The sequence below is a fragment of the Ochotona princeps genome, chromosome 22 (assembly GCF_030435755.1).
Source record: "Ochotona princeps isolate mOchPri1 chromosome 22, mOchPri1.hap1, whole genome shotgun sequence".
Classification (NCBI taxonomy): domain Eukaryota; kingdom Metazoa; phylum Chordata; class Mammalia; order Lagomorpha; family Ochotonidae; genus Ochotona; species Ochotona princeps.
This window is the reverse complement of record NC_080853.1, coordinates 19322558-19348418: the sequence shown is the minus strand read 5'-3', so window position 1 is coordinate 19348418 and position 25861 is coordinate 19322558. Positions and strand designations below refer to the sequence as shown.

The 25861-nt window shown below is 49.4% G+C and overlaps 1 protein-coding gene across 3 annotated transcripts in view; it reads left to right on the top strand.

Moving 5' to 3' along the window:
• Positions 1 to 20248, top strand: part of TM9SF4 (transmembrane 9 superfamily member 4) — a 40841-nt gene extending 20593 nt beyond the window's left edge. For all 3 annotated transcript variants that reach the window (XM_058679372.1, XM_058679371.1, XM_058679373.1), the window contains 10 exons: positions 908 to 978; positions 6125 to 6257; positions 7060 to 7141; positions 7234 to 7309; positions 9658 to 9741; positions 11278 to 11453; positions 12243 to 12306; positions 14463 to 14582; positions 15232 to 15321; positions 18296 to 20248. In XM_058679372.1, coding sequence (XP_058535355.1) covers positions 908 to 978; positions 6125 to 6257; positions 7060 to 7141; positions 7234 to 7309; positions 9658 to 9741; positions 11278 to 11453; positions 12243 to 12306; positions 14463 to 14582; positions 15232 to 15321; positions 18296 to 18445 — 1046 coding nt within the window. In that variant the 3' untranslated portion in view covers positions 18446 to 20248. The remainder of the gene's footprint in view (positions 1 to 907; positions 979 to 6124; positions 6258 to 7059; positions 7142 to 7233; positions 7310 to 9657; positions 9742 to 11277; positions 11454 to 12242; positions 12307 to 14462; positions 14583 to 15231; positions 15322 to 18295) is intronic.
• The last annotated feature ends 5613 nt before the right edge of the window (positions 20249 to 25861 follow it).

Here is a 25861-nt window from a genome sequence, read left to right as displayed (position 1 = left end):
GACAAGCCCGGCAAGAAGCAAGATGTCAGGAGGATGCTGGACAGGTGGAACAGCGCTGATCCTGTCAGTATCACACGGCAACCAAAGCGGTGCTTGCTACTGTGTGTGAAATTCTTACCAAGAGACCAGCTGCTGTCCCCAACACTTTCCCCACACCTACCCCTGGAAGCCAGTTAGCTAAGCCTAAAAACATTAAGTGAGCTCAGGGTGCTACAACCCATTCTGTTTACCATGACACTGCTGCTAGATTTCAGACTGGCAAAAGCAGCAGGGTGGGGTGGGGTCTCTGAACTGGTCCAGTGCTGAGGGCTGAATATACTCAGTATGAGGGGATTTTGTTTGACTGTTTTAAAGATTTATTTATTTACTTGAAAGACAGAATGACAGAAAAAAGGGAGGAAGAAACAGAAATATCCTCTATCTGCTGATTCGCTTCTCAAATGGCCTCAGTGGCCAAGACTGGCCAGGCCAGAGCTGGGAGTCTGAAACTCCTGGTCTCCCCCAATGGGTAGCAGGAGCCCAAGGACTTGGGCCATTCAGGGTGGGTCTTGAGGCATGCATGGAGACAGGATGGAGGCACTTCTGGCACAGAGAGCAGCCTAGGCAAAGGCATGGAGGTGCAAGAGGTGAGGCTGTGAGTAAAAGCAACAAATGAGGAGAGAGAGGGAGCCTAGGGGAGGTGGGGCTGGAGAAGCTAGTACGACCAAGCTATGGAGGAGCTGGGACACACTTCCAACTGGAATGAAAAGCAGCATCCTGTGATTGTCCCCACTTATTAGCAGCAATTCTGTTCTCCTGCATGGGGAGTGATCCTGTTTGTGCTTCATCTCAGAGACCAGAGATGGAAGACTTGGAGCAGGAACGTGTCTGTGAGCAAGGCTGACACCCCTCCTCCCATCTGTTTCAGGAATCCTCAGCATGATTATCATTCGGACCCTGCGGAAGGACATCGCCAACTATAACAAGGAGGATGACATTGTACGAGGTCTTGGCTGGGGAGGGATAAACTTGGAGAGGGAAGGGGAACAATGTAGTAATAGTACTCCTGCTAGATCCTGGTGCATGTGTGTGATCATTCATAGAGGAAGCCTCAAAAATAATGAAAAAGAATTATACAATTGATTGATTTGAGAAGCAGATTTACTTAGAGAGATCTTCCATCTCTTGGTTCACTCCCCAATGGCCACAATGGCCAGGGCCAGGCCTGGATGAAGACAGGAGTCCGAACACTGGATCTTCTTCCACTACCTTCACAGGTACATTATCAGGGAAGTGGATCTGAGGCAAGCCAACTGGACTTGAATTAGCACTCCAGTATGGGATGCTGGGTTGCAGCTTATTCCACTGTCCCGGTGCTGGCCCTTTGAGAGAGAATTAATACATGGTAAAGACAGGAAGGGAAGAGAGGGGAAACACTTAGTCAACTAGAATGATAACTTGGAAAATGTAGTACAAGTGAAAAAAATCTTATGAAATCTCTTAAAAAAAAAAAACAAAAACAAGAGCCCAAATTTGCAGGGTCTTAAACCAGGAGAATGAGCCAACAGGCAGAAGATCTACCTCTGTCACTTTGCTTTAAAGAAAAAAGGAGACCAAAAACACAGGCGAACATTTAGCATGGCAGTTAACAGGGAGCAAGTGTCATGGCATAAAGCCACCACCTGCAATAGCAGCATGCCCTGTGGGCATTGGTCCATGTCCTGACTGCTCACTTGCCATCCAGCTCCCTGTTAATGGCCTAGGAAAGCAGCAGAATGATCCGCTAGACCCAGATGAAGTGCCTGGCTTCAGCCACCCAGTGCTGCCCTTTGTGGCTAGCTGGGGAATGAATCAATGAATGGAAGATTCTCTAACTCTTGACTTCGCAGTAAATTATCTTAACAATTAGAAAATGCGCTTGGGCCCGGCATGATGGCCTAGGGGCTGAAGTCCTTGCCTTAAATGTGCCAGGATCTCATATGGGTGCTAATTCTAATCCCGGCAGTTCCACTTCCCATCCAGCTTCCTGCTTGTGGCCTAGGAAAGTAGTTGAGCACTGGCCCAAAGCCATGGGAGACCTGGAGGAAGTTTCTGGCTCCTGGCTTTGGATCAGCGCAGCACCGGCCGTTGCAGTCACTTGGGGAGTGAATCATTGGACAGAAAATCTTCCTCTCTGTCTTTCCTCCTCTCTATATATCTGACTTTGCAATAAAAAATTGAAAATCTAAAAAAAAAAAAACGAGAGAATGCACTTAACATGCCCAAGTGCCATGAGACTACCTAGGTTCAGTTCCAAGTTCTGGCTCCAGACTACAACTCCTATAAATGCAGACCTGAAATACAACAGTGGTAACTCAAGTAAATGCATTCTTGTCACTAGTTTGAAGACATGAATGTAGTTCCTAGCTCTTTGCTGCAGGCCAGCTCATGCCCAGCCACATATAAGCAATGAACCAGCAGCAAGGACAGGTCTGATTTGCTATGTCTCCTTTTGCCTCTAAATAAGTAAGTGAAAATGAAACCAAAACAGCAGAAAAAAAATTTTTTTTAAAGATTTATTTATTTTTATTACAAAGTCAGATGTATAGAGAGGAGGAGAGACAGAGAGGAAGATCTTCCATCCGATGATTCACTCCCCAAGTGAGCTGCAACGGCCAGTTCTGCGCCAATCCGCAGCCAGGAACCAGGAACCTCTTCCGGGTCTCCCACGCGGGTGCAGCGTCCCAAAGCTTTGGGCCGTCCTCAACTGCTTTCCCAGGCCACGAGCAGGGAGCTGGATGGGAAGTGGAGCTGCTGGGATTAGAACCGGCGCCCATATGGGATCCCGGCACATTCAAGGTTAGGAGTTTAGCCACTAGGCCATCATGCCGGGCCCCAGAAAAAAAATTTACAGGTAAAGAACTACACACACCCTACACATGCAAACATATGAAACACTGTTTAATCCCCCCCCCCCCCCAAAAAAAATAGTACCAAACCATTGTAAGATAATTTGGGAACATGGAATTATGCCATTTGTTCGTTTTTAATTGTTTGGCAAGTTTCATGTGAGACAGGTAAGATTGGAGGTACCTTTTACTCATTTTCAGAAAACTATGGTTAATTCAGGTCAGGCTTTGTAAAATGATAACTTTCTACACAGCAATTCTAGAGTTTCTTAGGATGGGATTAAAAAAATATAAATTCTTAGGGCCTGGCGTGTTAGCGTAGCAGCTGAAGTCCTCACCTTGAACGCACCAGGATCCCATATAGGCACCAGTTCTATTCCCAACAGCTCCACTCCCCATCCAGCTCCCTGCTTGTGGCCTGGGAAAGCAGTCGAAGACGGCCCAAAGCCTTGGGACCCTTCACCCATATATGAGACCTGGAAGAGGCTCCTGGCTTTGGATTGGCTCAGCCCATACAAGGGCCGCTGTTGTGATGCGGTGGGTTAAGTTGCCACCTGTAACGCCAGTACCCTGAGTGAGTGCCGATTTGTGTGCTAGCTGCTCTACTTCTGATCAAGATCACTGTCTCTGTGTTCACCTTTCTTTAACTCTGCGTTTCAAAAAAAGTTAAAAAAATAAATAAAAGTTCATAGAAAGTCCACATAGAGAAGTCTTCATCCACTGCTTTACCCTCAAATGCCAGCAGTAGCCAGGACTGGGCTGCACAGAAGACAGGGTCCAGTGCTCAGGCCAGGTCTCCCACATGGTGGCAGAGCCCAGTCAGTGCGGACAATACCTGCTGCTTCCTAGGTTCTAGAGTGTCAGGAAGCTAGAAGTGGGAGTCATACCCAGGTGCCTTACCATTGAAGCGTCCATTCTGTATCATTATTCCTTTCCTTTTTTATTTTTTAAGATTTTATTTATTTTTGGGCTCAGTACAGTAGCCTAGTGACTAAAGTCCTTGCCTTGAACGTTCCAGGATCCTGTATTGGGTACCGGTTCTAGTCCTGACAGCCTCGCTTCCCATCCAGCTCCTTGCTTGTGGGCTGGCTCAGAAAGCAGGTACCCAAAAGTTTGGTACACTGCACTCGCGTGGGGAAACACAGAAGAAGCTCCTGGCTCCTGTCTTCAGATCAGCTCAGCTCCAGCCGTTGTGGCCACTTGGTGAGTGAACCATCAGAAAGAAGATCTTCCTCTTTGTCTCTTATCCTCTCTGTATGTGACTTTGCAATAAAAATAAATAAATCTAAAAAATAAGAAAATAAGAAAATAAAAATAAATCTTTAAAAAATTTTATTTATTTTTATTGGAAAATCAGATTTTCAGAGAGAAGGAGAAACAGAGAAAGATCTTCCATCTGTTGGTTCACTCCCCAAATGGCCACAACTGCACCAATCTGAAGCCAGGAGCCTGGGGCCTCTTCCAGGTCTCCCACGCGGGTTTAGGGTCCCAAGGCTTTGGGCCATCCTCGAGTGCTTTCCCAGGGCACAAGCAAGGAGCTGGAAGGGAAGTAGAGCAGCTGGGACATGCACCAGTGCCCATATGGGATCCTAGCACTTGCAAGGAGAGGATTTAGTTACTAGGCTACTGTGCTAGGCCCTGAAGAACTCCTGTAGTTACCATTTTCGTGTTTCTGTGTGCTTGTTTTTTTCCATGCACTATATTTGTAGAATTATCCTGTCTCCCTTTTATGCAGCTATAACTGTCATGTTTTGTTTTTTAAACATGTGTTTTATTATGTAAAAGGCAGAGTGACAAAGAGGGGTCTTCGATCTGCTGATTCACTCCCCAAACAGCCGCAACAGCAAGGCCTGGGCCAGGTAAAACTAGGAATTCCATCTGGGTCTCCCACATGGGTGGCAGGGGCCCAAGCCCCTGGGCCATCTTATGCTTTCCCAGGTGCATTAACAGGTGCAGGATTGGGAACAGAGCATCCAGAGCTCAAACCTTGCTCGGTATGACATGCATGCCAGCCTTGTGGGCAGCATCTCAGCTTGCTGCACCAGAACACTGGCCCCAAGCATGATGTTGTGGCCTCTTTTCGCTACATGACAGTCCTCTGAGAAGTACTTTCTTTTTTAAGGTTTATTGTATGGGGCCTGCCACTGTAGCCTAGTGGCTAAAGTCCTCACCTTGCAAGCCCAGGGATCCTGTATGGGTGCTGGTTCTAATCCTGGCAGTCCTACTTCTCATCTAGCTCCCTGCTTGTGGTCTGGGAAAGCAGTCGAGGATGGCCCAAGAACTTGGGATCCTGCACCCAGATGGGAAACCCAGAAGAAGCTCCTGGCTCCTGGCTCCTGGCTTTGGATTGGCACAGCTCCAGCTATTGCTGTCACTTGGGGAGTCAATCATGGGATGGACGATCTTCCTCTCTGTCTTTCCTCCTCTCTGTATCTCTGACTTTCTAATAAAAATAAAATAAATATTTTTAAAAAACTATTTTATGGGCCTGGCGTGGTAACCTAGTAATTAAAGTCTTTACTTTGCATGTACCAGGATCCCATGTGCGCACCAATTCATGTCCCAGCTGCTCCACTTCCTTTCCAGCTTCCTGCTTGCGGTCTGGGAAAGCAGTCAAGGATGGCCTAAATGTCTTGGAACTCTTCATCTATGAGGGAGACCTGGAAAAAGCTCATGTCTCCTGACTTTGGATCAGCTCAGCTCTGGCCGTTGCATCTGCTTGGGGAGTGAACCAGTGGATGGAAGATCTTTCTCTGTCTCTCCTTTCTGTAACTCTCCCTTTCCAATAAAAATAAATCTTTTTAAAAATATCTTATTTATATTCAAAAGGCAGTTACACAGAGAGATCTTGTACCTAATGGTTCACTCCGCAAATGACCACAATGGCCATAGCTGAGCCAATCCAAATCCAGAAGTCAAGAATTTCCTCTGGGTCTTCCATGTGCAAGGGACCATGGCCATTCTCCACTGCATTTCCAGGCCACAGTCTGAGAGCTGGATCAGATATAGAGCAGCTGGGATACAAACGAATGCTCATACAGGATGCCAGTATCACAGGTGTAGGTTTGGTTTACGATGCCACAGCACCAGCCCTGAGAAGCACTTTCTCCTGTCTCTGACATACCTGTATCAGGACAGAGTTGGTTGACAGTTGTGGGACCATAAGTTCAGGTCAGGAAGTCGAGGTCCCTGGAGTGATGCCTGTGGGAGCCACCACCTTCCTTAAGAATCAGCTTCACTCTGACTCTCTTCTGCAGGAAGACACGATGGAGGAGTCTGGATGGAAGTTGGTGCACGGAGATGTCTTCCGACCCCCCCAGTACCCCATGATCCTCAGCTCCCTGCTTGGCTCAGGCATTCAGCTCTTCTGTATGATCCTCATTGTCATCTGTGAGTGAACTGGGTAGCCTGGTGTAGGGTCCCTATGCCAGCATGGACCTGGTCCAGGGGCATGGCCATCTCTTCCATGTGCCTTAAGCAGGGAAAGGATGGGTTTTCCTCTTGGAGAAGGGGCCAAGCACTCAGCATTAGGTGCCATGTCAGCACCTCTGGGCCGGACAGCTCCCTGTAGGTGCCATAGCCCCAGACGCTGGACATGGTTAGTGTCCTCCCAGCTGCCACCTGCTGGCAGAGCTACACAGAAGCACTGGGAGCTTGTCCTCCTGCCTTGGCTGGCTGAGTGACTTACTCAGAGGCAGCACCAGGATTAAGACTGCAGTCAGCTCGTTTTTCTTAAACAAGGGATAAACATTGGTGATAGAGCTCTAGAGTTAGTCTGCCTAAATTTGTACCTCGGTCTCAAGCCTCCAAGCTCTATTACCTTGAACAAGCCATTTGTTTAACCTCTGTGGGCATCAATTCCTTGTCTGAAAAATGGGAGAATGAGTCCCCACCTTGTAGAGTTAACAAAGCAGATTCAGTGAGCTGGCGTTTGTAATAAGTGAGTGCTCTGTGCTCTGGAAGTGGCAGTTGAGATGCAGCCAATCAAGGCCCAACCATTGCTGCACCCCTCTGTGTCCCAGCTAAACTCTGGCTTGTCCCATAGAGGGGAAAGGACTGTACTACTGAAAAGGCCAAGGGAGAAGGGGGCCTCATGTAGCTCCATCTGCCCAGGGGCCTAGGACCATCACCAAAGTGAAAACCAGGGGCCTGGCAATCAGCCATCCTGACTCTCTGCCCCCTGCCTCCACAGTCGTGGCCATGCTTGGGATGCTGTCACCCTCAAGCCGGGGAGCTCTCATGACCACAGCCTGCTTCCTCTTCATGTTCATGGGGTAGGTGTATCAGAGGAGGTCCCAGGGGCAGGCACAGTCTGTTCCCTGCACTAACAGGCACCGTCGCTGTGGATCTCTGTATTTCCCCACAGGGTGTTCGGTGGCTTTTCTGCTGGCCGTCTCTACCGCACTCTCAAGGGCCACCGATGGAAAAAAGGAGCCTTTTGTGTAAGTGTCTCACTCCTCCTGCCAGTTAGTTCGGGTCCTGAGGCCCTCCTCCTGCTCTCCTCAGAAGTACAGCCTGACCCAGAGGCTGAGCAACAGCAGGTGGAGCATTGCCTCTTAGGGCCTTTGTGGTCACAGCTGTCAAATGAGGGATTTGAATTTAGCCATAATTTTATGACTGAAGCAAGAGAAGAAATAGAGAATCAGAATGACTGGATTCAGATGGCCTAGCTACTGGGAGAATACCCAGCCTGGCAGAATAAATGAGTCCCGTAGAAGACCAGAAACACTGCTGGGTGCAGCCTCTCGTCCCAGTGTGTAAAACCGTTCTTGCAGCTGCCAAGAGCTCAGGCTGTGTCCCTCTGGCTTCTCCCCCCCAGCATACAGCACGCCCCCAATAAAGAGCTGTGATGCTGAAGGATCCAAGGCAGCATTTTCTTCAGGCCACTGTGTACCGAGAGTGAGGGTCCTGGAGGGATAAAACCTACCACTCACTTCCCCTGGTGAAATTCTTCCTTGGTGAGGTCACCCCCCAGATACCTGCAAGAATCTCCCTCAGTGATCTGCACCAAAGCTGCCTCTTAACCAAAACATCCCCTTGCAACACTTGCCTAGGCTCCCAGGCCAGACACATGAGCAACATCCTTTCCTCCTCATCCCCCTCTCATCCCTTTCCTCTTTAAGACATCCAGTGTACTGTGTATTCCCTCCATGTCTCATTCTCCAAGGTTCTGGCCCAGGTTGAGGTGTGTGTGTCTCTTACTTGAACTTTCCAGGTCCTCCGCTGTCTCCTGCACAGGTGGGCGTCTTCTGTAGCCCGCGGTGATGTTGAGAGGATGGCTGTTCTCTGCTGCAGACTTGCCCTGTGCCTCCCCCTTCCCCTGGTTGGCACTGCCTCATCTCTTCAGTCTTAGCTCCACCATCACTCTTTGAGAAGCCTCCTTCCCACGTTCAGACTTCTGGTCCTCTCTAACACTCCAGAGGAGCTGGGCAATGCCTGTGCCTAGAGACTCTGCCTCACACTGTGTTTTCCATCTGAGTCTTTTTCCCTGGAATTTTTGTCCCTGTTCTTATTCCCATGCCTAACCCTGAGCCAGGAAAGCAGGTGAAGAATTCCCTGCTACATGAAAAAAGCAACACAAAGGACACCTGAACTGGATTTTAGGTTTGAGAGAGGAGAGTTCCAGGAAGGAATCGGCCTGCAGGAGCCCTCAGGCTCTAGAACTACCTGCATCCTACTCGCAGTATTGTTCGATGGCCTTGAACAACACTCAGCCTCAGGGAGAGAGTTGCATCCAGCTTTAAAGGTTGCATAGATGGAAGAAGACTGAGCTTGTAAGGCCCTTGGTACACAGGGACTGGATAAGCCTAAAGTGCTAATGGTCCACCTGAAGGCAGAAGCAGTCAGCCAGGGAGGGCCGTAGCAGCAGGCCAGAGATTCCTCTAGCAGCAGACATTGAGCTGTCGTGGCTTACCTAAGTAGTCTGTGACCCTATCATTGCTTGTAGCATAGAGGAGGCTTAACTGGAAGTCTAGGGCTTGTTCCCTGTGCCTGGACCCCTGTCCGTGAGATTCTGATTACCTAGACGACTCCATAGTAGGTCAAGGGCGTGGACTCTAAGGTCAGACTGCCCGGGTGTAATCTTCTGTTGCTCCTTGATGGACTAAGAAGCTAAGAGAAGCAGGCAGTTAGGACAGCCAAGCCTCAACATCCCAGGTGGCACGAGTCCTGCCCTTCCGGGGCTGCAGTGAGGATCAGGCCAGATAAGGCAGGCAGAGCCCAGCGTCGGCCTGCCCTCAGACGTGCTCATGCCTAACCATTTCTGGGTGCTTTGATGTGGGGGGCCCAAGCATGCATGCTTTGAAGAAGTGTTATGCACTTGGCATGTTTATTGAGTAGTTTCTGTGTTCTGAGTATGGGAACACTAGAGCATGGGGTGGACACAGTGTTCCCTCAGAGCTCAGTCTGTTGGGGAGAAGCAGATATCGATCAGGGAACACTCATGCAGACTGAGACTGTTCGACTTAAGCAGAAAATGCTTTGCACAATCTACTGAACATCACATTATGCTTTCTACTGCATGGGCGTCACTTGGCACACCATCCTGAAGTCAAAAAATATAACTTGAACTTTCATTAAGTTGGTGACTGTCTATAATTACATCTGCTTGGGAAGAAAGCGAGGAAGGGGTCGTTTCAGGGTTGGGAGAGCCGTGGGATGGGAGTCCTGTCCTGTCTGCCTCCTGCAAAAGTAATACTTGTACTGAGTTCTGGAGGACACCAAGGGCTTGAAACCTTTGGTCTCAGAGCTCCCTGGATCCAGCTCCCCAACCCGACCCTCTCACTCCCAGACGGCGACACTGTACCCTGGCGTGGTTTTTGGCATCTGCTTCATACTGAATTGCTTCATCTGGGGAAAGCACTCATCAGGAGCGGTAAGTGCCCAGCCCCCTCCCAGCCCCTCCCTGAACACAGTGTGTTCAACTCACTCCGCAGAGTCACTTCCTGCTGTTCCCTTCCCCCTTCGAAGTTCCCAAAGTTCTGTCCCAAGGCCTGGGAGGGGCTGAGGGCTAGCTGGGGCTTCCCCTGTGCTGCCCATGCCCTGGCCCTGGCCTTCCTGTGGACTCAGATAGTTGGTCAGCGCTCACTTCTGTAAAGGGAGGTCTGCATAGTATGGGGGCCAACTGGGGAATTTCCCTTTGTCTCAACTGAGAGCCGCCTAAAGGGGGAATGTTAGGGCAATATCATAAAGTAGGGCTCTCCCAGCATTGCTGCCACTGCCCACAGCCAGCCACTGAAGGGGAGACAAGAGAGAGAGACAGAGATTTCCTTGTTTTTAGAATGGGGTTCTGCTGGCCCCAGGCTGTTTTGTAGTTAGCAGCTGCTCAGGTCTCACTAGGTAGGAGTTTGAACTCAGTTGAGGGTAGAGGAGATGGGATCTTGGTCAGTTAGTAGGGTAGAGGTGGGCAGGAGTTTGCCATCCCATCCTGGGCAGGTGGAGGCACCTGTTACAATTCTCGGAGGAGGCTTCAAGTCAGGCAGCGGGTGACTGGGTCACACGCAGCTGGAGAAGCTGTCCCTCAGCAGGGGGTTGTGTTGTTCCTTTCACTTCCCCTTTCCTTCTATCTGTGTTCCTCCTCTCTTTCAACATTTTCCTCCCATCTCCCAGTGGCTCGCCATCAGTACTCTCTGTACACATTTTGGAAAGCACAGAGAAGTTAAAAATAACTTAGAACCGAGCCACCCAGATAAAGACCATCGGGATCTTTAGTATATGTCCTTCCAGTCTTTATTCCTTTTTATAGACACATCTGAAATAGAATTCAGTGATTATTAAAAAAATTTTTTTGAAGCAACACTCACTTGGTGCTTACTTTGCTGTAAGTACTGTTCTTACCACTATTCATATATTAATTTCCTCTTTTTACATGAGTCTTAAAATAAATTCGTTCCAATCTCCTGTGTGTCCTTCAGGGAAGTACTATTAGCGTTGGTGTAGGTCTGTGTAAAAGCACACAGCATACGATGTTGTGTTTTTATTAAAGTGGAATCCTTATGTGCATGTTTTCACTCTTCTTTCTTTGCTGAATTACCATGTAAATTCCTTCATTGTAGCCACTTTGTTTCCCGTTTGTGTTTCGTTCCTTCCCTGCCCATCCGCGCTTCTTTCGTGAGTGCTGGGCTCCTGTGGGATGCTGGGGTTCCTCTTCACTGGGAGCCCCAGTGGCGCCATGTATCCTCTTCCCTCGCTCCAATGCTGGGATCAGTCCCAGAAGACCCTGGTTATGAGCACCGTAGTAGGCAGGGTGGGGCAGGGGCACGTGTGGGGCCTGTGCAAGACCTTCTTGCTATGGTGGCCTTGCTGTGCACGTGGACTGCCCTCCCTGGAGCCCGGCAGGCACGCCGTGCCCTGGCAGAGCCCTCACCCTGGGCCTCGGGCTCCTGGAGCCTCACGGCGCTGTGATCCGTAGGTGCCCTTCCCCACCATGGTGGCCTTGCTGTGCATGTGGTTCGGCATCTCCCTGCCGCTCGTCTACTTGGGCTACTACTTCGGCTTCCGCAAGCAGCCGTATGACAACCCCGTGCGCACCAACCAGATTCCCCGGCAGATCCCCGAACAGCGGTGGTACATGAACCGATTTGTGGGGTGAGTCTTCCAGCAGGACAAGATCAGGAGAGCTCCCCTGAAACATTTCCCTTAGAGGACATGGAAGAGGGTCCACCCTGCACAGGGATGCCAGGATCAGTGTTCAGGCAGTGTCAGTGGCTCCGGTAGACCTCATGTCAATGCAGAATAAAGAGGACCAGGTGGAGGCCAGAAACGTGGCTAGTGAGTGGGGAAGGGGAGGGGCTTGGCAGGTTTAGATCCTCACTTTGCCCTCACCTCTCTGAACCACGGTGTTCTTTGAAGTGGGGACAGTGACACTACCCTGTCACTTTTCTTTTTTTTTTTTTTTTAAGATTTATTTTTTTATTACAAAGTCAGATATACAGAGGAGGAGAGACAGAGAGGAAGACATTCCGTCCGATGATTCACTCCCCAAGTGAGCTGCAACGGGCCGGTGCATGCCGATCCGAAGCCGGGAACCAGGAACCTCTTCTGGGTCTCCCACGCGGGTGCAGTGTCCCAAAGCATTGGGCCGTCCTCAACTGCTTTCCCAGGCCACAAGCAGGGAGCTGGATGTGAAGTGGAGCTGCCGGGATTAGAACCGGCGCCCATATGGGATCCTGGCGCGTTCAAGGCGAGGATCCTAGCCGCTAGGCCACGCCGCTGGGCCCTACCCTGTCACTTTTCAAGAGGCAGTTGTCTACAGAAGCGTGCTGGAAAGCTAGAGCCCCTTGGCGTCCACTCAGTCTCATTGTGCTTCAGGAGGGAGCATGGGGCTGCCTGGGGACCTGGAGCTCGGGCAGTATTGACCCTCTCTTTCTGCGGCAGCATCCTCATGGCCGGGATCCTGCCCTTTGGCGCCATGTTCATCGAACTCTTCTTCATCTTCAGTGTGAGTACTGCCGTCAGTGTGTGTCCACCCTCCGGTCATACAGCCTCAGCCGCGCAGGCCTGGGCTTCCCCCCACCCAGTGCTCTGCCCTGTCCTTCACGCTTGGCTCCAGTAATGGCGTTGCTTCCTAGGACAGCTTTGAGGGTTCTGCGAGATGTGCGGAGGGCTGGTGAGCACTCTGAGCTCGCAGGAGGAGAATAATCCAAAATTGTGAGGATCACTGTGTGGCCAGCATGGAGTAATACCTGTCAAGGTGTTTGGTGTTCAGGAAATGCCATTGCTACCATCGTGATTGCACTAGGGAGCCCCAAGATGAGAGTTGACAGGCAAGCTCCTGGGGGCCTTGCAAGTGTGGGCCACTCCCCTTGGGGCCTAGCACATCCAGCCTCCTGCAGCCAGGCCATCCAGGACAGGTATGTGCTAGTCCAGAGCAGGGAAGCCCCTCCCTGCAGAAACGCCCCCACGCTCCCAGGCCTGCCTCCCAAGCGCTGTTGACTGCCCTTTGCCTGCTGTGCACCCCCAGGGGCACCTTCATGTGAGACTGTGCCAGTCACTATCTACTCCAAGCCTTCACGGCCTCAGCAAGGAAAGGCCAAGTTTTTGTTTCTTTGTTTTTGTTTAAGATTTATTTATTTATGTATTTAAAAGGCTGGTTTACAGAGAGGAGACACAGGAAAAAAAATTTCACTCCCCAAATGGCCATAATGGCCAGAATTGAGCCCACCTTCATGAAGCCAGGAGTGTCCAGGTCTCATATGTGGGTGCAGGGTCCCAAGGCTTTGGGCCATCCTCGACTGCTTTCCCATGCCACAAGCAGGGAGCTGGAAGGGAATACAAACCAGTATATGCAAGGTGAGGACTTTAGCCACTAGGCTACCGTGCCAGGCCCAAAAGGCCAAGTTTAAACCTCATATGTGTGGAGAAATACAACTTATGTAGCACAACCCCTGACATGTGACAAGCTGCACCTGAGTGGTGATGGCACCTTTGTATAACTAACCCTTGAACAGCAGCAACGCAGTGAAAAGCCCACGTGTAGCGTGCTGAGTCCCTCACAACATTGCTGACAGCTTGCTGTTGACCAAAAGCCTCGCTGACGACAATGCGCTCATTCGGTATTTAGCAGTATTGTGTACAGTGAGAAACACAAGAATGCAGAAGTCACTTTTTACTGCAGTATGACTTTGCTGGAAAGACAAAGTCCTCACGTGGAGATGATGGGCATTGCACGATGCTTTCAGTGATCCACTGCAAGCCCAGATCTCCCCACAGAGCCCGGGGAGGTGGCTGCAAAATCCCTACGCATACATGCCCCACATGCAGTTGTCACTTCACACTGTGCTTAGTTTTGCTTGTACTTCCTTCCACTGCCACAGGTGCCTTGTATAGTCTGTGTGCATAAATGTTGATACATTTTAACCTTCCATAGTCAATTTGCATGTATTTTATGGGAGTAAATGATGAACTAGACCATTATCTACATGTGTCTTGTGCATTTATGACACTCCTTTTTTTCTTAAGTTTTTGATATTCTAGGCTGTAAAGTTCATCTGTAAGTTTTCTCAAATGGTCTCCAATCTTACACTCTTAAAAGCCATATATAATCCACATGTGGGGGTACAATGCAGCATGCATTCCTGCTTCCAAACAAAAGATGGACTCCCAATAAAACTGTTGGAAATGTGTAGACAATGGGATGCTGGGCTGTCTGACATTGTCTGTACCAGCAGTGTCAGGGCACAGTTAAATAAGAGACTGATGGAATTATGACTCCTTATGAAGGACCATGCTATTATAGCAACATGGGGAAAATCTGTCGGGGGGTGAGAGCTTGGGGGAATGCCAGTCTATACGAAATTGTACCACAAAATTCAAAATAACAGTATAACCAAAAAAAAAAAAAAAGATGCCATATGTAAGTAGACCTATAATTCAAACTCTTGTAATTCAGGAGTTAGCTGTGATGTTGATTAGAATGAGTTGGAGCTGGAGCCTGCCTGGAGCAAGGGCAGCATGCCCCAGCCACTCTCTTGATGCCCAAGTGGTTCACCTGCTAGTCTAGGGAAATGAAGCCAATCAGAACTTGAGTGCCAGACCCCGAGAACCTGCAGGCAGTGTGACAAGACTGGCTGAAGGCCTGCTCTGATGTTCCTACAGGCCATCTGGGAGAATCAGTTCTACTACCTGTTTGGCTTCCTGTTCCTTGTTTTCATCATCCTGGTGGTGTCCTGCTCACAGATCAGCATTGTCATGGTGTACTTCCAGCTGTGTGCAGAGGTGAGGACAGCAGAGCTGGGATGGGGTTGAGAGAGCTGCATCCAGCATTGGATCACTGGGCCTGTACCAAGAGGCTGGGGCCCCTGTGCCCTGGCCCCTTTCTGTTGGCAAGTTCTTGGGCCATTACATAGCTTCTCTCTCCAAGCCTCTGTGTACTTGGCCGTCTATTGAGGTTACAGTTAGCTGCCTTGGCACCATTGTACAGTGATCACCAAATTTGCTGGAAAGACAGATTTGTCTTGGGCAGGTGGTTTGCCATGGCCTTCTATTCCTTCTCAGTGTGATAGGATTGATAGGAGCCAGGTTGCTGACTGCCACAGCAACTCAGTGAGCTGTTTCACAGGTGCCACCTGGCATGGTGCCTGGCATGATCATATTTACTGAAGAAATGTTGGTGATTCTCTTGTGTTAGTCTTTTTTTTTAATTGAAGTATAATTTCTAAAGCTGACACTTTGTAGCCTACAACTGTGTAACTGACAACCACATACATTTGTGTAGCCAACACCATAGGCAAGTAGTAAAAAGCATTTCTGTCACCCAAATGTTACTGCTCTTACCCATGTCTTAAACTGCTCAGGCCACCATGAAATTTGGCAGGAAGGGCTTCTGCCTGAGACAGCACTGCCCATCACTCTACTTCCCCCTCAGGACTACCGCTGGTGGTGGAGGAATTTCCTGGTCTCCGGGGGATCTGCATTCTACGTTCTGGTCTACGCCATCTTCTACTTCGTCAACAAGGTACTGCTCCCCTTCGGAGACTCCGCTTGGTCCTTTTTGGGCAGGCTGGTCAAGAGGAGAACGTTAGGACAAAAGCCCAGTTGACTGAGTTTACTTGCTTCCCAAAGTGAGTAGACCAGTACCATCCAGAACTGCTTCTGCTGTAGAACAAAAATATATGTTTTTGAGAGAAAGCAATAGTTTCCCTCCCAAACACCCTCAATGGCTGGATCTAGGCCAAGGCCAAAGTCAGGAACTGGTAACTCAATCCAGCTCTCCCACACGAATGCCAAGAACCCCATTACTTGAGCCATCAGTGCTGCCTCTCGGTGTCTGCTTTGGCAGGAAGCTGGAGTCAGGAGCCAGGAGTCAAAACTTAGGTCTTTCAATGTGGGCCCTGGACATTTTAGCCACTAGGCCAGATGCCTACCCCTGGAAAAGAGAGACTCTTAAGTTCTGTGTGTATGAGAGCAAATGCTTTTGGATAAATGACAGTGAGACTCCTGCATTCAAAACCTATGCAATGAAGAACCTAAAGGCAGTATGTCAGTCCATTGCTTTAATTAGGAAATAAGGGAATGCTAATACAGTGTTTACTTCAAAAAAACTGAATAAAAGGAATAGTAACATTAAAAAGTAGAGATAAAAGGAGTTAATAAAGATGAGAGCAAAAGTGCTAAAAAAAACCCATCAGAACTAAATTCAGGCCCTGGGGCCTGAGGTCTCCATCCCGGAGGCTCCCTTGACTACCTCACCCCAAGGGCTGTTCTGTCCTGCAGAAGCAGAAGAGCGGGCGCAGGGCCTTCGCTAGCATCTCCGATGCCTTGCTATGTAAGGCACAGAGCTCTTGTGGGCTCCTAGTGAGTATGGTCCTGGCTTACCGCTCCCAGAGAATGGCACAAGGAATGCAAACAGATTCTCTGGCCACTTTGATAGATTCTGTGCATAGCATGTGAACCATGTGGGCCGTCGAGAACGGGGCAGAGGGGCACTGATGGGCTCCTCACCTCCAAGACCAGAACCAAAGACTCCTACCTCATGTGCCTTGGGGCTCCAAAGTTCAAGCAGTCGTCCAGGGTACACGTGTACTTGTAAGCTGGAATTCCAGCTCAGTGGCCTGGAGCTTGCAGTGCCCTGTCCCAGACTTCGGGTTGGAAAAGACTTTAAGAATCTCAGAGCATCCTCTGATGTGGGATGCACGCATCCCGAGCAGATGTTTTGTTTGTTTGTTTTTTCACAACTATACATAAAGTTTAATGTCAATAAAATCCCCTGTTAGTTAACTAAAAAAGAAGCATCTCAGTGCATCACTCCATCCCTGCTTTCAGTCTGGTGTCTGTCTTCGTCCCAGCCCCAGTAGCTGACCAGAGATCACCTAGCAGTATGGGACTAGCAGGCCTGTTTCATTAAAAGAAGTTTTGTTGGAGCACAGCCATGTTCCTACGTTAGCATAATGGCTGCATCTGCTCTCCCACTGCCTTGGCAGAGTCAAATAGTTGCCACAGAGACCATTCGACCCATAAAACTGAAAATATTTAACCCTCCAGAAAAAGGTTTCCTAATCCCTGCCTCAGCACATCAAGTGACAGACACTACCCCCAACCTTCCCGTTCTTTCTGGACAGCTCCTGTCATTGTCAAGATCCTTCGAATTTGCACCTTGATCTGCTTCCCCAAAGCTTCCATCGTCAGACCTCAGTCTTTTTTTGTTTGTTTGTTTTTAGATTTTTATTTTTATTTGAAAGTCAGATACACAGAGAAATGGAGAGACAGAGAGGAAGGTCTTCCGTCCATTGATTCATTCCCTAAGTGGCTGCAATAGCCAGAGCTGTGCTTATCCAAAGCCAGGAGCCTGGAGCCTCTTCCATGTCTGCCACATGGGTGCAGGGTCCCAAGGCTTTGGGCCGTCCTTGACTGCTTTCCCAGGCCACAAGCAGGGAGCTGGATGGGAAGCAGGGCCGCAGGAATTAGACCTGGCGCCCATGTGCTGGGCCCCAGACCTCAGTCTTAATTGTTGGTCAGAGCAGATGCAATCCCCCCTCTCTACAGCCCATTCGCAGAACTCCTGGCAATAGCAGATGACCAGAACCGCAGTTCAAACAGTTTGTTGGCTGAATTAACTGGGAAGTATATAAAGTCAGACTTCTGGAGTCAGGCATGTTAGATCCAGGGCTGTACATCTACCCCTAGCTCTAGGCATTATCTTGTGGCCTCAGTCTTCAGACAGAATCTTTCCATAAAGTAGGAATGTGGTCAGTTGCAGTCCTAGTGAACCGAGAGAAGGTCTCTCCTCTACCACTGCATATCTGTTCCTGGGAAGACCTCCCTGGACCGCTCTGGTCATGCCTTGTTGCTCAGTGCTTGCTAGGCCCAACAGAATGGGTAAAGTTAGGTTGTGCTTAAACTGATGGCCCACACAGGACAACCACACAGTAACCACTGTGTTCCTCAAAACCCCTAGGAGATGGACGACAGGAAACAGTGTTTGGCAACAAAAACTAGAGATGGTATCTCAGCCTCCCATCCTTCCTCCTTCCTGCCTTGTCAGTAACATGACAGCTGGGGGCTGCCTTTCTCTCTCTGTCCTTTCCTGGTTTGACCACTCATTCTCTGTCCCCTTGTCTCCAGACACAAGAGTACCCATAGAGACAAGGTGTTGAGTTTGAAGATGTGGCCTTCATCCCTCCGGTTTAGGAGATGGTGTCAGATGGTGAACCTTGTGGTTTTCTGTCTTGTTTGCTTCTGGGCTGCTGGGATTTTCTGGACCGTGAGCCCTGAAATTGGCCCCACTCAGGCTTCGGTGTCTGGTGATCCTAAGAGCAGGGTTCCATATTAGCTTCCTTTGTCTCACAAAGCACCATACCTGAGGGCCCTAGGCTTTCTGCCCAGGCCTCTTGAACTCTAACTACAGAGCCTCCTGTGAGATCAATGAGTTGGCTGCAATGGCCTGGCACTAAGCGTCCCTCTGTTTTTTCTCTCCCCACTCTCTGCTCCAGCTGGACATCGTTGAGTTCATCCCCTCTCTCCTGTACTTTGGCTACACGGCCCTCATGGTTCTCTCCTTCTGGCTGCTCACGGGCACCATTGGCTTCTATGCAGCCTACATGTTTGTCCGCAAGATATATGCCGCTGTGAAGATTGACTGATTGGGGTGGACCATGGCCAGGCCCACTCCGTCCTCGGACAGGAAGCCACCCTGCGTGGGAAACTGCAGGCACGCGAAATAAAGTAACTCCTGCTCGTTTGGAATGTGCCTCCTGGCACGGTGTTCCTGGGTCCTGGGCTGTGTGGGGCGGGAGGGCCTGTAGATAAATCTTGCATTTTCTTCATCTTATTCCAGTTCTGTGGGGAATTAGCTTTTGTGGGTTGTTTTTTCCTCAGTGCTAAAAAAGTTCCCTTCAACAGGAACTCTGACCTGTTTATTCAGGTTTAGTTTCCATTTGGGTTGTTTTTTGGGTGTTTTGTTTTGTTTTCCCTTCTCAGCGTTTTTAAACAAATGATCCAAGATGGATAAATCCACTGAAACAGTGGGTTCTGGTCAGTGTCTCCATTTTGGTTTCTCAGAGCTGATGGCCGCACCACGACCAACCAGAAGAGGAAGTCCCCAGGGCCTCAGTGAGGTGTCTGAGTTTCTTGCCACTCAACCTCACCCTCAGTGCTGCAACAAAACACAGCTCTAGCCTGGACAGCCTCCTGGTGCCAGCCAGCCTCTGCCAGCCCCTCTGGCTCCCTCTACTCTCCTCCCCAGCCTCCCACCAGGCCCAGCTGTGGCCAGCCTGCAGCCGGGCCTCTGGGTCTTGTTCTCACGAGGAGCTGCTCCAAGGAAACCCTCGGGAAGTACCAGGGGGCCAGGCTCCCCAGGACAGCAGGAGTCCCCCGTCTTCTGAGCAGCTGGATTTTGGCCCAACAAGGACAAAGAGCAGAGACTTGCAGTGAACTGATTCTGTGCCAAGAAACCCCAGACCTGGGGCCGCGTGTTTCTGAAGCCAGCATCCATATGTCTTGTGTGTCTGAGAAGGAACTAAGGTTGCCAGGGACCTCTCCCCTCAACGTGTGCTAGTGGTGGGCCCTCTTCTCTCCGACCGCCAGGATGAAACGTGGAGGCCCAGACTTTGGGTCACCTTGCTTAGGTGGCTAGGCAGGGGCATTCTCTCCTGACGTCTCCTGGCCTCCATGTCCACACCCATTTCTTTTAACCAGACCCATACCCTCCCATTTCTCACCCAACTTCCTGTCGCCTCATTTTGGGGATGCCCAGAAAACTACTTGTGAAAAGGAAGATGAAAGGTAAGTTCTATCATTCCTTCCCCAGTTGCCAGGAGGGGACAAGAAGCCTGGCATCCCCAAATTAGCAAGAAGGAGGTGTCAAGGCGGTCCTGGCTCCTCTGTAAACTCCACGTCCTCCCACGTCCTGCTCACTTGCTACACAGGGAAGAAACGTGCTCTTAAATTGCAAGAGACCAAATCCCCCTGGGATTAGAGTTCAGTTCCAGCCCCTCACCCTTGCTCCAGCCCATTTAGTACTTCCACCACTAGACAGAGCTCGAGATGCTGGTTATTCCAGGAACACAGCCCAGCCCCGACCACCCACACCCTCACAGTAGCCCTCCCAGGTCCCCATCAATCACTCATCAAACCAGTGAATTTCTCAATCTTGCCTCATAGTGACTCCACAAGCGCCCAGTGGCATCCACCAATAGTCAGGTTGGAGAACAGGGAGCCCAAGCAGTAGAGGATGATATTGTAATCTTTTGTTCATTCAAGTTTTGGATTTTTTTTTTCCTCTAAGAGATTCTCTTTTGGGGGCAGTGGGGTTCTTCCTAAAGAGTTCAAACTTCGTCGATTTTTCTGACTTTTTAAATCATCGTCATTATTTTTAATTAAAAAGAAATGCTTGTATGTCTTTTTTTTTTTTATCCACTTGTAAATAAAAATGCCATTGTCCTGTTGTTGAATCTCATGCAAGGATTGGGGTGTGCAGCAAGACCAGGTCTCCCAAGTGGGCTGAGCTGAGTGGTTTCTTTCCAAACCCAGTCGTCTCCCCGCCCCCAAAAGGCTCAAGGGATGCAGTTCCTTGCCTGACACAAGTCCTGGGGCTCAGCCCCACCCACAGTAAATTGCTTGCCTTTGCCCCACGGTGCCACAAGCAGGAAGTGGCAACCCAGTGTGAGTTTTGCTGGCAGTAAGACCTGGCTTTCGGTTTTACGTAGATTAGCACATGGGATAACAGCCTGAGGCAAGGTCCTATTGTAAAATCACTGAGGCTCAAAGTAGCTGAGGTGAGGAGCAGGTGTGTGATTTGTGTGATTGCTACTGGGGCAGCCAGGCTCCACACGCTGTCCTTTCAAACCGCACTGCACTGCAGCTTCCTTTTTGATGACTCTGTATCTCCTAGGGGCTGTCAAGTTCAAAGAAGGGCAAGCACTGTGCTGCAGAGGACATAGCTGTTGGCCTACAGTGCCAGCACCCAATGGGCCTGGTTTGGATCTCCAGTCTGGCTCCCTGCTAGTTGTGTCTGAGAAAGCAGTGGAAGATGGCCCAAGTGCTTGAGGCCTGCGTCCACAAGAAGCTTCTGACTCCTGACTTCAAACCTGCACTGTTCCAGCCACAACAGCCATTTGGGAGGTGAACCACAGGATGGAAGAATTGTCTTTGTCTCAGTAACTCTTGACTTTCAAAGAAAATAGGTAAATATGGCTAATAGGGATCCAAATACTTGCACCATCCTCAGCTGCTTTTCTTAGTAGGGAGCTGGATCAGAAGTGGAGCAGCTGTGCCAAGAAATCAGTGCCTACACGGGATGCTGGCATACACATGCTGCCAAGCTCTTCCCTGAGCCATTGGTGTCATCCTATAAGTGCATGAGCATCAAATCCAAGTTCTGGCTTCTCTGCATTCTAACACTTGATATGGTTATTCTGGCTAACTTTAGCTACTCTGATTTATTGAGCAAATCCATACGTACTTGTTTGTCACCCTGGTATCTTCTTTGGAAAGCTGGTTGTTTTCATTTTTACTGGGCAGTTTGAAGCTTTTAAAAATTACTTGAGTTGGGGCCTGGCGTGGTCATCTAGCTGCTAAAGTCCTCACCTTGCACACACTAGGATTAGATGTGGGCGCCACTTCTAATTCCGGCGGCCCCACTTCCCAACCAGCTCCCTGCTTGTGGCCTGGGAAAGTAGTTGAGGCTGGCCTAAAGCTTGGGACCCTGCACCCACGAGGGAGACCTGGAGGAAGTTCCTGGCTCCCGGCTTCAGATCGGTGCAGCACCAGCCATTGCAATCATTTGGGAAAGTGAATCATCAGAAGATCTTCCTCTCTCCTGTTCTATGTATATCTGATTTTGCAATAAAAATGAATAAATCTTTTTTTTTAAAAAATTATTTGTTTTGCGGGATGTGATGGCTCAATGGACTAATCTTCCAGCTATAAGCACCAGCATCCCATAGATGCCAATTTGTTGCCTGGGAAAGCAACAGAGGATAGCCCAAAGCCTTGGGGCCCTGCACCTGTATGACAGCCAGGTGAGACTCCAGGTTTCAGACTGGCTCAGCTCCAGCCGTTGCAGCAGTTTGGGAAGTGAACCAGTGTATGGAAGATCATTCCCTTTGCACCTCTCCTCTCTAAATCTTTTAAGATTTATTTATTTTGGGCCTGGCACAGTAGCCTAGTAGCTAAAGTTCCCATCTTGCATGCACCAGGATCCCATATGGGTGCTGATTCATGGCCCAGATGCTCTACTTCCCATTCAGCCTCCTGCTTGTGGCCTGGGGAATCAATAAAGGATGGTCCAAGGTCTTAGGGCCCTATACCTGAGTGGGTGGCTCAGAGGAGGCTTCTGGCTCCTGGCTTCAGATGAGCTCAGCTCCAGTTATTACAGCCACTTGGGGAGTGAACTAGTGGATGGAAGATGTATCTGTACCTCCTTATCTCAATAAATCTGCCTTTCCAATGAAAATAAGAAGAGATTGATTTATTTTTGTTGGAAAGGTATAGCAGATTTACAGAGCTCCTCAAATGGCTGCAATGCCCAGAGTAGAGCTGATCAGGAACCAGGAGCTTCCAGGTCTCTCACGCAGCTTCATGGTCCCAAGGCTTTGGGCCAGCCTCAACTGCTTTCCCAGACCACAAGCAGGGAGCTGATGGGAAGCAGGGCTGCTGGGATTAGAACCAGCAACCGGCGCCCATATGGGATCCCGGGGCATTCAAGGAGAGGATTTTAGCCACAGGGCCACTGTGCCGGGCCCCATAATATTTCTGTCTCTGAAAAGATTTACTCTAATGGCAGAGCTAGAGAAAAGGAGAGCTAGAGAGGTCTTGTATCTGCTTTTTCATTACCCAGATGGCCTCCATGGTCAGGCCTGAACCAGGTAAAGACAGGAGCCTGGAACTCCGTCTGGCTCCCCTGAGTGTTTAGCAGGGGCCCAAGCAATGGGATAATGTGATGCTTTCCCAGGTGCATTATCAAGGAATTGATACAGAAGCAGAGCGGCTGGGATTCACCAGCACTCATGGTCTTCAGGCATGGGCAGTGATCCACCCATTGGGCCAAGTACCAGCCCCTTTGTTTTAACTAATGTATTCATTCCGTACATTAAGTATGGCCACATGGTTCTGAGCCATCACCACTATCCCCCCCAGAACATGTTCCATCATCCCAGATTGAAACTCAGGCCCACCAAGTCGTTACTCCCCATTTCCCTGGTAACCACCATTCTGCTTTCTGTATGCAAACCTGACTCCTCGAGGGCCCACATGTTAGTGAAGTGTAATATTTGCCCTTTGTGGGGCCGGCACGGTGGCCTAGCGGCTAAAATCCTCACCTTGAACCCACCAGCATACCATATGGGCGCCAGTTCTATTCCCAGCAGCTCCACCTCCCATCCAGCCCCCTGCTTGTGGCCTGGGAAAGCAGTCAAGGACGGCCCAAAGCCTTGGGACCTTCTATTTCTTTCCTCTCTGAAAGTCCCTTTCTAATAAAAATAAAATATTTAAGAAAAAAAATTATTGCTTTTTAAAGACAATACTAGGGCTTGGCGCATTAGCCTAGTGGTAAAGTCCTCACCTTGCATTAGCCAGGATCCCATATGGGCACCAGTTCATGTCCCTGCTGCCCAATTCCCATCCAGCTCCCTGCCTGTGGCCTGAGAAAGCAGTCGAGGACAGCCCGAAGCCTTGGGACCCTAAACCCGCATGGGAGACCTGGAGGAAATTCAAAAAAGTGAGGCAACCAAGAGACATGAGAGCCAACACCAGAGCTGGAGGCTTAGTCTGTTATGCTACTGCACCATCTCTTGCCCATTCTTTTTTTATTAATAATTTGAAAATTTGTATTATAAGTTAATGAAAGGATATTTATGTCACTTATATACAGGGAATTTTAAAGCTGTCAGATCATTGAAAATATTCTTAATTTTTTTGATAAAGATTTAAAGCAAAATTTGACAAAGCACTATATTTACAGGAAAACTGATCACACATTTCTACTTTTGCTTTTTAAAAAAGTTTTAGCTTTGTGGTGAGTGTTGGGTCCATGAGCCCTGGGGGTGGGGGGATCCAGCCAGACCTATTTTGCCAGGCTCAGGTCCTTAAGCCCAACTGTGTGGTAGGTGTTGGCTCCATGAGCCCCAGGAGTAGAGGGTCCGGTGGGTTTCAGGTAACCTGGCCCAGGTTCTGGGGTGTTGGGTCCGTGAGCCCCAGGTTTGGGTAACCAGCTTGGCCTGGGTCACCTGACCCGGGTCCATGAGCCCACCTAGGAGAACTGGTTCTCCTCAGTGTAAAGGATGGAGGGCTGGACAGCAGACCATGGTGCACATAGAGGATATGTTAGCCCATTGGGGCCTGCAGAGGACATCGGGTACCATAGCAGAGAATGGAGAACAGAATATATGGAGAACTACCCCAGCCAAACAATGACAGCAGATATCTGGGCGAATGGAGACTAAGGTTGACAGTGTCAGCCAATTGACACTAGAAGGGATTCCTCATCCATAGATCAGCGAGATCGATAGCATTTCAGAATTGTTGCATCCACCTGAACAGAGCCTTCAGAGCATGTACCACATTGTGACCCTGGGTTGATACTGGGTGGCCATCCCCCATCCTCGGGTACTGGGATGGTTAGGAGGCCTCTCCCCGTACCTCTCCCCTACCCCTAGCAATGGGAAAAGGAATAGGAGTTTGGAAATGGTGATCACACCCGCTACTCCCTAAGCCTTGCTCGTTCCCACCCTGATCAACTATGTAAATGTCATCTAAAATAATCATTTTTAAAAAGTTAAAAAATCAAAAAAATTTAGCTTCCATATGTATGGGAAGACATGCAACATTTATCTTTCCGATTCTGGTTTATTTTACTTAATAAGTACTCCATTTGCAAGCATTTTGATGCAAATGATATAATCTCTTTTTTAAGATTTTATTTGTGGGCCCGGCGGCGTGGCCTAGCGGCTAAAGTCCTCGCCTTGAGCGCCCCGGGATCCCATATGGGCGCCGGTTCTAATCCCGGCAGCTCCACTTCCCATCCAGCTCCCTGCTCATGGCCTGGGAAAGCAGTTGAGGACGGCCCAATGCATTGGGACACTGCACCCGCATGGGAGACCCGGAAGAGGTTCCAGGTTCCCGGCTTCGGATTGGCTCAGCTAGCCGTTGTGATTGCTTGGGGAGTGAATCAACGGACAGATCTTTCTCTTTGTCTCTCCTCCTCTTTGTATATCCAATATACATATATAAAACAAATAAAATCTTTTTTTTGTTAAAGATTTATTCATTTTATTACAGCCAGATATACACAGAGGAGGAGAGACAGAGAGGAAGATCTTCCGTCCGATGATTCACTCCCCAAGTGAGCCGCAACGGGCTGGTGCATGCCGATCCGAAGCCGGGAACCTGGAACCTCTTCCGGGTCTCCCACGTGGGTGCAGTGTCCCAATGCATTGGGCCGTCCTCAACTGCTTTCCCAGGCCATAAGCAAGGAGCTGGATGGGAAGTGAAGCAGCTGGGACACAAACTGGTGTCCCATATAGGATGCTGTTCTTGGAGGTGGAGGCTCAGCCAATGGAGCTGTCATGCCGGGCCCAAAGCTTTTCAGTTTTTTAGTAAATTTTCAATGTTAGCTATGAGACCTGGTTCATTTTCCATTAACTTTCATGGGTGATACGGTCATGGCCCAGATTCATTCTTTTGCCATGTGGTTATCTGGTTTCCCCAACACCATTTGTTAACAGACCATCCTTTTCTCCCACTGAATGGTTTTGGCATCCTTGTCAAAACTTTTTTGTTTTTTGTTTTGAAAGGCAGAGTGACACAGAGAGGACCATGTCTGGTTCATTCCTTCAGAAGCCACAATGGCGAGGAGTTGACCAGCTGAAGCCAGGAACCAGGAACTCCATCCAGGTCTCAAACATCAGTGGCACGGTCCACTTGGCACTTTAGCAGGAAGTTGAATCAGGAACCGAGCAGCCTCTCAAACTTGGGACTGCAATATCGGAGCCTCTGATATGGGGCACTGCCTTGCAAGCAGCAGCTTAGCTCATGGTGCCACAATGCTAGCAACTGTCAGA